Source organism: Astyanax mexicanus, chromosome 19 (assembly GCF_023375975.1).
Source record: "Astyanax mexicanus isolate ESR-SI-001 chromosome 19, AstMex3_surface, whole genome shotgun sequence".
NCBI lineage: Eukaryota > Metazoa > Chordata > Actinopteri > Characiformes > Acestrorhamphidae > Astyanax > Astyanax mexicanus.
The window spans coordinates 7,813,886-7,827,926 of record NC_064426.1 but is presented as its reverse complement, the minus strand read 5'-3'; the positions used below and the strand labels follow the sequence as shown (position 1 = coordinate 7,827,926).

The window sequence follows — 14,041 nt, the reverse complement described above, 5'->3', positions numbered from 1 at the left end:
TGGAAGAAGTGAGTTGTGTTCTGGTAAATTTCTGCTCTATGACTTTCTTGGTGGTGGCAAAAAAAAACGGCAGACGTTCATTGCTATCTTGGCGATGCACCATGCACCCAAATTTTACATCAACAATAAACAGAATAGAAAATTGGTTAAACTATAAAACTAAGAAAATCACCTCTTACTTTTTTCTTATACTACACTTTTATTAATTTTTCTCTAGCTGCAACAGTACTTTTATTCTAACTTATTTTGTTAGTTTTTTTTCCAAAGTTTCCTACTTTTAAACATATTGTTTTAAATAATTAATGCTTTATTCTTGTTTTATTTTTATTTCCATTTTTATTGTTATTTTCTTACAGAGTTTATGCGACTCTCTTTGTATTTTATTTTAATTTGCAAAGCACTTAAAATGCCCATTGTGTATGAAAGGTGCAAAATAAATAAACTTGCCTTGCCTTACCTCTGAGAATTTGAAAGGATGGCTTGAGTACTGACTGGTAAAAATGGCTTATTCATTCTGCAATAATGTTTCTGTTTCTCTTGACCTTTACTCTGTCTCTCTCTGTCTGCCATGAAAAGGAGCATTTAACCATACACCCAGCTACAGGGTCTACACCCAGCTACAGGGTCTACACCAAGCTACAGGGTCTACACTACACCCAGCTACAGGGTCTACACCAAGCTACAGGGTCTACACCAAGCTACAGGGTCTACACCCAGCTACAGGGTCTACACCCAGCTACAGGGTCTACACCCAGCTACAGGGTCTACACCAAGCTACAGGGTCTACACCCAGCTACAGGGTCTACACCCAGCTACAGGGTCTACACCAAGCTACTGGGTCTACACCCAGCTACAGGGTCTACACCCAGCTACTGGGTCTACACCCAGCTACAGGGTCTACACCCAGCTACAGGGTCTACACCCAGCTACAGGGTCTACACCCAGCTACTGGGTCTACACCCAGCTACAGGGTCTACACCAAGCTACTGGGTCTACACCCAGCTACAGGGTCTACACCAAGCTACAGGGTCTACACCCAGCTACAGGGTCTACACCAAGCTACTGGGTCTACACCCAGCTACAGGGTCTACACCAAGCTACAGGGTCTACACCCAGCTACAGGGTCTACACCAAGCTACAGGGTCTACACCCAGCTACAGGGTCTACACCAAGCTACTGGGTCTACACCCAGCTACAGGGTCTACACCAAGCTACAGGGTCTACACCCAGCTACAGGGTCTACACCCAGCTACAGGGTCTACACCCAGCTACAGGGTCTACACCCAGCTACAGGGTCTACACCAAGCTACAGGGTCTACACCAAGCTACAGGGTCTACACCCAGCTACAGGGTCTACACCCAGCTACAGGGTCTACACCAAGCTACAGGGTCTACACCCAGCTACAGGGTCTACACCCAGCTACAGGGTCTACACCAAGCTACAGGGTCTACACCCAGCTACAGGGTCTACACCCAGCTACAGGGTCTACACCCAGCTACTGGGTCTACACCCAGCTACAGGGTCTACACCAAGCTACTGGGTCTACACCCAGCTACAGGGTCTACACCAAGCTACAGGGTCTACACCCAGCTACAGGGTCTACACCAAGCTACAGGGTCTACACCAAGCTACAGGGTCTACACCCAGCTACAGGGTCTACACCAAGCTACTGGGTCTACACCCAGCTACAGGGTCTACACCAAGCTACAGGGTCTACACCCAGCTACAGGGTCTACACCAAGCTACTGGGTCTACACCCAGCTACAGGGTCTACACCCAGCTACAGGGTCTACACCCAGCTACAGGGTCTACACCAAGCTACAGGGTCTACACCCAGCTACAGGGTCTACACCAAGCTACAGGGTCTACACCAAGCTACAGGGTCTACACCCAGCTACAGGGTCTACACCCAGCTACAGGGTCTACACCAAGCTACAGGGTCTACACCCAGCTACAGGGTCTACACCCAGCTACAGGGTCTACACCAAGCTACAGGGTCTACACCCAGCTACAGGGTCTACACCAAGCTACAGGGTCTACACTACACCCAGCTACAGGGTCTACACCCAGCTACAGGGTCTACACCCAGCTACAGGGTCTACACCAAGCTACAGGGTCTACACTACACCCAGCTACAGGGTCTACACCAAGCTACAGGGTCTACACCAAGCTACAGGGTCTACACCCAGCTACAGGGTCTACACCCAGCTACAGGGTCTACACCCAGCTACAGGGTCTACACCAAGCTACAGGGTCTACACCCAGCTACAGGGTCTACACCCAGCTACAGGGTCTACACCAAGCTACAGGGTCTACACCAAGCTACAGGGTCTACACCCAGCTACAGGGTCTACACCAAGCTACAGGGTCTACACTACACCCAGCTACAGGGTCTACACCAAGCTACAGGGTCTACACTACACCCAGCTACAGGGTCTACACTACACCCAGCTACAGGGTCTACACCCAGCTACAGGGTCTACACCAAGCTACAGGGTCTACACCCAGCTACAGGGTCTACACCAAGCTACAGGGTCTACACCAAGCTACAGGGTCTACACCAAGCTACAGGGTCTACACCCAGCTACAGGGTCTACACCCAGCTACAGGGTCTACACCAAGCTACAGGGTCTACACCAAGCTACAGGGTCTACACCCAGCTACAGGGTCTACACCCAGCTACAGGGTCTACACCCAGCTACAGGGTCTACACCAAGCTACAGGGTCTACACCCAGCTACAGGGTCTACACCAAGCTACAGGGTCTACACCCAGCTACAGGGTCTACACCCAGCTACAGGGTCTACACCAAGCTACAGGGTCTACACCAAGCTACAGGGTCTACACCCAGCTACAGGGTCTACACCAAGCTACAGGGTCTACACCAAGCTACAGGGTCTACACCCAGCTACAGGGTCTACACCAAGCTACAGGGTCTACACTACACCCAGCTACAGGGTCTACACCCAGCTACAGGGTCTACACCAAGCTACAGGGTCTACACCCAGCTACAGGGTCTACACCAAGCTACAGGGTCTACACCAAGCTACAGGGTCTACACCCAGCTACAGGGTCTAAAACATCTGATATCCCCCATAGCCAGTGAATAGATTAGGAATTTGCGTAACACCCCAGTTGCTAAGTGAAAGCCAGTGTTTGTTTTTTAGATACAGCAGTGCTGCTGTAGTTTTTAAACACCCCAGTGACACTGCTGGACCAGTGTTGCCAACTTAGCGACTTTGTCGCTATATTTAGCGACTTTTCAGACCCTCTAGCGACTTTTTTTGTAAAAAAGCGACTAGCGACAAATCCAGCCAGTTTTTGTGGTTTTATTGGAGACTTATTGCGACTCTGAGAAGAACACGCGCTCTTCAGTTACTGTCCTCTGCGCTGCAGCGGGCGCTGCCCTAAGCCTTTATTTGAAAATAAAGAAAACTTAAGAAAACGTAAAAATTAAAATAAAACAAACAAAGGAAAAAAAAAAACCCAAAAAACGTAGAATAACCGGCTAACTGCTGCTCTTTATAATAACATTTAAGAACATGGCAAAAAACTAGTTTATGTAATTCACATAAAAATGAAGTTACTGTAAAAAAGTTACCTCCCTATTTAAAAAGCAACAGAAGTTGTTCATTTGTAACATTTCTAACACATTTATGGTGTTTTTTACTCACTTTTCTCTCTCACAATCCTAATCCTTTACAGCTTCAAAAACCATACCTGTCAAGTCTCCCATTTTGGCCGGGAAACTACCGTATTTTACTCCTCTTTCCCGCCGTCCTCCCGTATTAGTATTTTCCCGTATATTTCCCGTATTATATTAAAATTAAAAAATGTATATTATTGAGGAGATGGCACTGACCGCTCTGTGTCTCTTAACCAATCGTGGCGGCGGTTCAAGGAGAAAGTCCCGCCTTTCAGGAGAAACAGCCAATCAGCTTGAAAAGGAGGGTCAGCGTGGGGAAGCCCCCCGTCGCTGTGAGTTCAGGCAGCTAGTCGGAGCAGCTGATGTTAAAACAGATCTGGATATTCAGCGATTTTTCTAAAAGAAAGGTAACGGTAGGCTAATCATGCAAAACTGTGATGAGATTTTTCTGATAGCTGCTTAAAAATACTCGTCTCCGAAATAAAACACAGATTAAACCTTTTAAAATAAAAAAATTACAGCTTGTGACTCAGCTTAACTAGAAATGTGGAGAGGACCGAAATTAACTGAACTAATCAGGGGTGGAGTGATCAAAAGGAAGAAGTATTAATTAAAATTTATTGTGTAGGCCCCTTAGGACAAATTTTTACTGATGGAATATATCTGGTCCATGTCCTTTTAGTAAAAGCTCATAATACTATTTTTAGGATTTTTAATTTGGCTGTAAAGAATGACATATGTAGGAATGTCCACAAAATTTCAGATTCTATTTGTAGTGTGTAAGTGGTTCACATGTGGTTATTTGAGATTTTTTGTAAACCTGTCTTAAAATGTAAGGGATACTGAACCTTCGTTGGGCTGGTGGGACAGCTTTAAGCGGACAGAGGAAAATATCCCTTATTTTTAAATCTAAAACTTGACAGGTATGTCAAAAACATGTATTATGCAAATTAGGCGATAACGTCATTTAGCGACTTCTAGCGACTTTTAGGACAGCCAATAGCTACTTTCCTTACTGAGGAGTTGGCAACACTGTGCTGGACTGAAAATAGTCCCCCGTCAGGGTCCTGTGATGCAGGCAGAGTAAACACAGTGTGGCTACTATAACATTGGACGAGGCTGTTTCCAATGGAGATATTCATTAATTATTAATTCTACACTGTGCATTGTCGACTAAAACTAAATTCATCCAAACTATGAAGAAAAACATATGGAATTATTTAGTACACCCTTTTTTCACGAAGAACATTAAACATTGTGATGAAACTGGCCCTCATCAGGACCACCCCAGGAACGACGATCAAGTTACCTTTTCTCGCACAGGATAAGTTTATCAGGTTATGGTTACCAGCCTCAAAAAACGCTTCTAAATGTTTCACAGTGTATTTTGGGTTTGTTTTACACTTTTAAGTTGGTTTAAGTTACTACATGATTCCTTATGTGTTCCTTCACAGTCGGGATAACTTCAGTATTCATTTTTAATAATAAATTTTAAAAATTGAATGAGAGGGGGTGTCCAAACTTTTGACTGGTACATGGTCCAGTATTGTTAAATTGATATGGGTTTTAGAGTGTAACATAATGTAACAGAAAATGAGATTTCATGAGTAATCAGTAATGATTAATCAGTAACAGATACTTTTTTCAGTAACATTTCCCAACACTAATGCTAATCATTATGTCACAATGTTCTGCTTGATCAGAGTGTATATAAATATATATACAGTAAATAAAAGCTGCATATGGAAGGCATGACCGGGTCTCAAAGCTTGAGGAGTGTAAAAAGAGCTAGGCCCTCATTGGAATGCGGATTGAGCAATGGATTTAAGACTGTTTAGTCCAGGAATGGTTTCCAATTTGTGCCTCGCCCAGAGGATAACGGGACTTGGCACAATAAGGGAGGGTTTTAATCCCATGCTCTATAGACATTTCTGTCTGATTCTTACTGCATGCAAATCAAATGCAGGCAGGATGCAGACGAATTCAGACGAATGCAGACGTGTTTGTGGGTCCGACTCTAAAAATGACCTCTTGTGCAGTTTGGTGATTAATCATATGTGTCATGTCTGAAAGGCTTTTGGATTCTGGGGCGCAGTGTGAAGCATTGGTGGCAGGGAAAGATGAATGAGCTCCATTTTGCAGACACCTTGTCTGACTCACCTGGCAAAATGCATTCAGATGTGACTGAGTCAAGTCCGAGTCAAAGGGGCGTTACGGCTTATAAAGGATTTACGGATTTTATGCTTCTTTGGTAAAACTTTTTAGCAAAAGAAAAAATTGTATTTAAAAAGAACTGTCTGAATTTGATATTTAGACCATTTGGATGCAGAAAAATGCATTGTTTTGGTGTTTTTACATCAGTACAAGGAAAGATTTAACTTGTATTTGTAAATTGCATGGAAAACTGTGATTCTCTGTATTTTCTGAGCTTTTGCAGTGATTTCCAGTACAGAACAATGCCTATATTTAATACTGGGTCACCTGAGGGCCCAAAGACCACCAGAATGCAGTTTTAACAGTCTTTCTCAGCCTTGAATGCATACTTTGAATGCATAGAAAGGGCTCTATCATACACCCTGTGTAAGGTGCATTGTGATGCTCATTGCTATCTTACACTCCACAAACAGTCTATTTTCACATTGTGCACCTCTGGCATTAAAATAGCTACGGAGTTTTGGAATATTTCTAGGCTGATGGCTGTGGAGTTCTGGAAGAAGTGAGATGTGTTTAGATGTATTGCTATCTTGGTGGTGTAAAAAAAACGGCAGACATTCATTGCTATCTTGGCAATGCACCATGCACCCAAATTCCTCTGCTGAGAAGCGCAAAAGCACTGCACGGTTAAAATAGCAATCTGCCAAAGTCAGAATGCTTCTGGCAAGTTACACACTGATTGGCTTATTACACTTTATTACACAAACTTAAAACAAACCCATGATTATTTAAGAGAATTAGTACATGCCTTTTGCACATTTTTGAGCAGAATGTCACCTAAAGTCACCTATAAAATGCTAAAATAGGGCCCATAGACTCTCTGAATTCTCTGAATTGTTTGATGATATCATCTACTAGAAAATATGCACACTTTTACATTGAGGAACGTTTTGCTGACATTATTCCATCATTTTTGACAGTTTTTTGACATATTAGTGAACCTCTGTCTCTGCCTATCTGTGCTTCTGAGAAACTGCCCTTCTAAAATATATATTTTTTAACCCAGTCATGTGAGTTAGTTGCAAATTGCTCTTATTTGCAGCTGTTCTTATTAGTACCACTTACTTTTCCACCCTTTTTTTATCTATGTCTGAACTTTTTTTTTAAATGTTTTGCAGGCCTAAAATACAGGAATGAATGTTTTGTATATTAACAAAAGAAACTACATTGCAGTTCCTGCAGAAACTGTTGCAGGAGTTTGCAGGATCTCCGTTTCACTGTGGATGCGAGCTCTACAGGGTGTTGCTAAGTGGTTGCAAGGTGGTTGCTAAGCGGTTGCTAGGTGGTTGCTAAGGTGTTGCTAGGTGGTTGCTAAGCGGTTGCTATGATGTTGCCAAGTGGTTACTAGGTAGTTGCTAAGGTGTTGCTATGGTATCTGTGGTGGTTGCTATGATGTTGCTAAGTGGTTACTAGGTAGTTGCTAGGAGGTTGCTAAGGTGTTGCTAAGCGGTTGCTAGGTGGTTGCTAAGCGGTTGCTAGGTGGTTGCTAAGCGGTTGCCATGGTATCTGTGGTGGTTGCTAAGTGGTTGCTAGGTGGTTGCTATGGTGTTGCTATGGTATTCAAAGTGGTTGCTATGGTGTTGCTAAGTGGTTGCTATGGTGTTGCTAAGTGGTTGATAAGGTGTTGCTAGGTGGTTGCTAAGTGGTTGCTATGGTATCTGTGGTGGTTGCTATGGTGTTGCCAAGTGGTTGCTAGGTAGTTGCTAAGGTGTTGCTATGGTATTCATAGTGGTTGCTATGGTGTTGCTAAGTGGTTGCTTTGGTGTTGCTAGGTGGTTGCTAAGGTGTTGCTGTGGTATCCGTGGTTGTTGCAACACTTATATTATCACGTATATTATCAAAAGAATTTATGTAACATATATTAGGTTCATACTGTCTGAAATGTGATGAACATCAAAGTAAAATTAGTTTGCATTTTCCGTACTGTTACATCTTTTCCTGATGCATGTGTGGTTGTGTATTCTGCTTAATGGTCTAAAGTCTTAAAATGTCTTTAAATGTATTTTGTTTAGTAACTATTTCTCTGTTCTTTCTCTCTGCAGTTTCTTCACAGAAGACGTCAAAGCAGCCTCCCTCCAAGTCCAGGTCTAACGGACCCATGAGGAGGCTATGTGGTGGCCCAGCGACGGTCAGTACTCCAGACCTACGGAAAATCAGATAACATGGGGACTCTGTTAAAATCCGTGACAAGTCCACAGCTGTAACTGCAGAGAGAAAAAAAAAGTACCTGCTTCTCCACAGACGATCCCACTTGATCTGACTGCCTACTCCTCTGCACTCTACAGACTCTACCCCTCTCCCTTTCTCCACAATTACCATAACAGCCCTTATCTCTTCCCACTATCCCCCATCATGAAGAGTAAGTCGCGCATCCTGTCCTCTCCCTGCAGTTCCTTCCTCCTCCTGTCTTCTCTTCTCCTGCTATTTTCTGCGCCGGCTCTCGTCAGCGGCGACTGCTGGCTCATCGAAGGGGATAAAGGCTACGTGTGGCTGGCCATCTGCAGTCAGAACCAGCCGCCGTACGAGACAATCCCGCAGCACATTAACAACACGGTGCACGACCTACGTCTCAACGAGAACAAGCTCAAGGCTGTTTTCTACTCCTCGCTCAGTCGATTCACCAACCTGACGGACCTAAACCTCACTAAAAACGAGATATCCTACATCGAGGACGGTGCATTCGCTGGCCAGGCCAACTTGCAGGTGCTGCAGCTTGGATACAACAAACTCACCAACCTGACTGAGGGCATGTTGCGAGGTTTGGGGCGCATGCAGTGCCTCTTCTTGCAGCACAACCTCATTGAGGTCATTGCCACCAACGCTTTCTGGGAGTGCCCCAGCCTCAGCAGCCTGGATCTGTCCTCTAACAAGCTGGCCCGATTAGACCCGTCCACGTTCACCGTGGTGGGAAGGCTGATGGTGTGCGAGCTTGCAGGAAACCCGTTTCACTGTGGATGTGAGCTCTACAGCTTCCTTACCTGGTTGGAGGCCTTCAACAACGTCACGCACACCTACGATCGGCTACAGTGCGAGACTCCTCGAGAGCTTTTCGGCTACCCTTTGTTAAGCCCTGTAGGGGGACACGGTCGCAGTGCTCGCAACATCCTCTCCTCCATGTGCCGAGATGGGGTTTTCATACCAGGGATGACTTCTCTACCACCAGATCCAGACTCCTCAGGCATGGATCCTAACATGTTTGACCGTATTGGGCCATACCATCAGCCCACAACCTCGTCCTCCTCTGAGAATACTTTCAGCCCCAGCATTAAACTTCAGCATGTGTCGCTCTCTTCAGCATCCTTACTAGTGCAGATACCCCGACCCTACAGCAAGATGTACATCCTCGTACAGTACAACAAGAGCTATGTCTCTGATGTGATGAATCTGAAGAACAAGAAGGAGTTAATCACTCTCAACATGCTGAAACCCAACAAAAACTACACCTTTTGTGTGGCATCAATACGCAATTCGCAACGTTTCAACCACACATGTCTCTCCTTCTCCACTCGAGCGCCGACGCCAGCCGAAATGCTGTCAAACCCCTCCACTACTACTCATTACATCATGACTATCGTGGGCTGCTTGTTTGGCATGCTGATTGTTCTTGGCCTGGTCTATTACTGTTTGCGGAGGCGGCGAAGGCAAGAGGAGAAAGAAAAATCCATCTGTGTGAAAAAGACCATCTTGGAGATGCGCTACGGACCAGAGGTGGCGGCAGCCGCCGCAAATGACCCGACGGCAGTGCAGAAGCTCCACGAGCAGACCCACCACCAGCACCACCATGGAAAGCTGCCCATGTCCTCGTCCTCCAGCTCAGGATTGCTCGGTCACGGCTCTGCAAACACAAGCTCTTCACGACTCTCCTCCATCCCTCAAGTAGAGAAGATGGCGACTGCCTTCTCGGAAGCTATGGCAAGCAAGGGCAACTACATGGATATTAGGACTTCAGGAGTAGGGGAAGGGAGAGATGGAGTGATGCAGGCTGTCAGAGCGGAAGACCTTAGGGAGGAAGATGGCAGTGACCTTGTGGATGACTCGGATGACGATGGTCGAGGATCGGCGTCAGAGATCTCTACTATTGCGATGGAAGTTGACAAGGTCAACCAGATCATCAACAACTGCATTGATGCCCTCAAGCTTGATTCTGTAGCTGCCGCTGTGTCATCTGCTGCTACGACGAGTGTGAATCCCACTTCCCCTCCACCTTCCATCACCTCTTCCTTGACCCGGGGTCTTATTCCACTTTCAGGCGTTGTCACGGAGGGCTGTCAGGTGATGCCATCGCCCAAAATCCCTCCTCCACCTCCTCTTCCTCTTGCAGGTTCTCTTTCTGAAAGGCCTGGGATCACAGGAGGGGGCTTTGTGTCACCTCCCTACAGGCCTCCGCCACCAGCTTCAGCAGTGAGGCCTATCCAGAGACAGATGAGCGCAGATGCAGCTGTTATTGTCAGCTCTTCAAAAAAGCATTGCGGCCCTGCTGGAGGCAAAGCCCGTGTTTACAGCCTGGATGTGCCAGAGCCCAGGAGTCCTGATCCCTGCCAGTATCCTGAAAAAGGAAGTCCCCTGCGTTGTGGGGAACCCCTTGAGAGGCTTCCTTTAGTTGGTGGTGGTGGTGGAGGTGGGGGTTGTAATATGGATGGAAGCACTGTGGATGGAATTGCCCTTCAACAGCACCTGGAGGTGCATCCGGACTTCCATTGTGCTGAGCACCGTCATTCTGTCCCCGCTCTCTACTATGAGGGTTCCCATGACTCCCCTGCCCAAAGGGCATCTTTCCTCAAACCCCTTTCTCGCACCAAGAGGGACGCTGCCTCCTACTCCCAGCTCTCACCCCGCCACCACAACTACTCGGGCTACTCCTCCAGCCCAGAGTACTCCACCGAAAGCACCCTGCGAATCTGGGAGCGCTTCCGCCCCTACAGGAAAGGCCCGCGGGAGGAGTCCTGCTACATCACAGCCGGAAACGCTCTGCGCAAGAAGGTCCAGTTCGCGAAGGGCGAGGACTTGCACGACATCCTCGACTACTGGAAGGGTGTGTCAGCTCAGCAGAAGCTGTAGGCTCTGAGGCAGTGAAGGCTCCAGAGCATGGGCCTTCTGCGCTGCCTGATTAGCTTGATGATCCGTCATGGAAGAGCAGCCAAGGGGATGGTTGCTGTGTACAAAGCAAAGTTAAGTTTTTCAGGGTCTGAGGACAAGTTGTTTTGATCTGTCTGTGTACAGGATGAGTCATCAAAGAGCCAGAAAATGGGAGGGAGGGAGGGAGGGAGGGAGAAAGAGAGAGAGAGATGTAGAACGAGGGAGAGAGCAAGTGAGAGCAAGCATGACAATACAGTACAAATCCGTGGTAGCATTCGTTTAGATCTAATTTTAGGCCCGAAAGAAAGCTGAGACCAACTCTCATAATAGTCGTGTTCAATGAACATATTCCAGGGGGCATATCATTTGTTATAAAATAATCGCATTCGCCCAGTATTCATTTGTGTTTGCGTCGTTTGTGTCAATAGCGAGACCTTTTGTAGCCCGAGTCCTCGTTGAGCCTGAGAGAGGGTGTGCATGTGTACTCCCACACGATTCACAGGGCACCGCATTCATCTGTGAGCCAGCCATGTGGAAGAGTGTTTGTGTGTGTCTGTGTGTGTGTACGTGTTAGAAAGAGCGAAATGCGCTTATATTCTATAAAGCTGTCAAAAGCAGACTTTGCAATCTATATTTGAGAGATCCCGCGAGTGGCGACCCGATTTACATTTCAATAGTATTTGTCATCGAAAAAAGAAACGAGGATAAAGGTGGAGGAAATGTGAAATATAAAACAGAAGAAACACCCCAGGGAGCTTCGCTACTGTCAGGATCTTTTTGCCAGCTGCATGCAGTGCTGAACAGGCGGGTACACAAATGAGGGAAACCTAGTAAATAAGTCAATGCCAACCAGGGCTGGGGCGAATGTATAGAATGCACAATGTATAGAAGTTCCATATCACAGGCTGATCACTGATTGGACTCTTACTCTTTATCACAGGTTTCTTTTTTCAGTGTACCTGGCACTGGCATGTGTCCAGACAGCTGTCTACATTGATGGCATAGATTCCATTTCTACTATTTCACTTGCACCAGGTTGGGTAGGTTGGGTACACCTGGTGCCTTTATAACAGATGTATTTGCAGTGCAGAAAGAGTCCTGAAATACAGATTTGTTTACGTGATGTACATTGTGCGTTGCATTGAAGCAATGTGGCCTAGGCTGTGCAGTGTCAGGATCAACTACTACCACTCCTACTGCTCACTATTGCTCACTACTGCTCACTACTATACTATATAGTTTACATTGTCCAGTGTCTAATGTCCATTGAACAGTTCGGTCTTGTTTCTTCTTCTTCTTTCGTTTTCCTTTCATAAGATCCATAACCCATAAATCAGTCAACTAACAAGAGGACGAAAGATACAGGATACAGACACAGAGCATGGAAAAGGATAGAAATAATATAATATATTTATATATATATATATATACACAGTATATATTAATAAGTATAGATCTGTGCCCATTAATATTTCAAAACTCTATGTAAAACCAGCCAATTCCATATATAAATATTCAAAGGTATCATTTGTACTAAAAACGACACATTCAATTAACTCCAACACCTCTATTTCCAGCCATCACTTAATTAACGAATGTCCGGTTTGATTAGGCTAGCTAATTAGCAGCGAGCTAAGGCTGGTTCATGTACATCTGTGTGTATAGAGATTTAGGGGTGGGTGGGTTTGGGGAGGGAGTTGTAACAACCTCAGATTTGATTAAAAAGAAACACTCTCTTCGTTGCCCCCATTACTCTCGTTTAACCTACAGCTTCATGGACCAGTAAACCAAAAAATGGGATGATTTGATTAGTGACACTAAGGGAGAAGTGTACGTATGTTAGCAGTCCTACGGCAGTTCTACAGGGTTCTGCTCAGTAACTCATTATATCATTATTTATCCATTTTTTTGTCAGTAAACTGAAGCTGTTGAGTTTGATATGTAGTTATGTGTCATTTTATTGTCTTGGATTTTGGATGCACTGTAGGGAAAATGAAGTTAATGATGAAAATGTAAAAATTTTTACATCTTCAACAAGTGATTTTCCATTTTTACACCTCCATTTTCCATTTTCACATCTCAGTGACTGAGGACTACGGCAAATATGTTCCAAGGCCTAGGCTGCAGTCGAGGAATGGCACTGTCCTATAAAGGCTCCTTATCAGTAGACTGTTAGTTACACATATAAAGTCTGTGGTGACTTCACCTGAAAGAGGTCCCTTCTCTTGCAATTGCGACGCAAAACTTGCGCTTTTTACATTTATTCCAGGAAACAAAAGTTCAAATTCTACCAGAAGACTCCAGAAGAAGCATATATATATATAAATATGCTTTTAGAACTAAACTCTAACATTTTTCTAGAGATGTAAAAGTTTTTGACTGAAGTAAAAGTCTTTGGGTCTTTGGCGTAGGCTCCAATTGTTGGCCCAAGTCCTGTAGCTTCTACATATCGCAGATCCTGCTAGATCAAGAATGCAGGGGCGGAGCTAACCTCCAGAGACATGACATGGACATGACACACCTGGTGATGCTGGGGAGGGCAGTGTCTGAAAATAGCAAAGCTGTTGTGTTTGTACAGCTGGTGATTGGTCAAGGCAAAGGTGACTTAGCATCTCTAAGAGTCTCCTGGTAGAACCTGAAGCTTCAATGAAGCTTTCATTTCTAAAAAAAAAAAAAAAAAAAAATTCCTAATGCGACTTGTTTTATAACATTTCCGCCTAATTTCGATGTGTTTCGATATATGAATTACGATTTGTTTTTCTTTTGGTGTTGTATGTACACACAAAGAATTGTGGGAAACCAAGGGCTGTGAAGGATACATCAGCTGCGTCCTCAAAATCACTCTGAATGTCGACTACATTACTTATATAGCATATACTTATAAACGTACACTGAAGGGTCCTTCAATTTGGAATGGCCTTCTATGGCATAGATGCCAAAAAAATGCTGTTTACTTCGCTTCGGGCCTAGGCTTTGGAACATAGATTGTTTTATATATATTTTTTTTCTTTCATCTTTGGCAACACTTTAGCCAGTTCTCATCTGATTGTTCATTCTTGTTCTCTAACATGTTATTCATGTTAATGTACCACCTTCTTTCTTTCA

General features: G+C 45.0%; 1 protein-coding gene across 1 annotated transcript in view; it reads left to right on the top strand.

The window, feature by feature from the left end:
* The window catches only part of LOC103045428 (protein phosphatase 1 regulatory subunit 29), a 242,976-nt gene extending 229,367 nt beyond the window's left edge, over window positions 1–13,609 (top strand). The window contains exon 4 of the mRNA XM_022671688.2: window positions 7,903–13,609. Coding sequence (XP_022527409.1) covers window positions 8,213–10,918 — 2,706 coding nt within the window. The 5' untranslated portion in view covers window positions 7,903–8,212 and the 3' untranslated portion in view covers window positions 10,919–13,609. The remainder of the gene's footprint in view (window positions 1–7,902) is intronic.
* The last annotated feature ends 432 nt before the right edge of the window (window positions 13,610–14,041 follow it).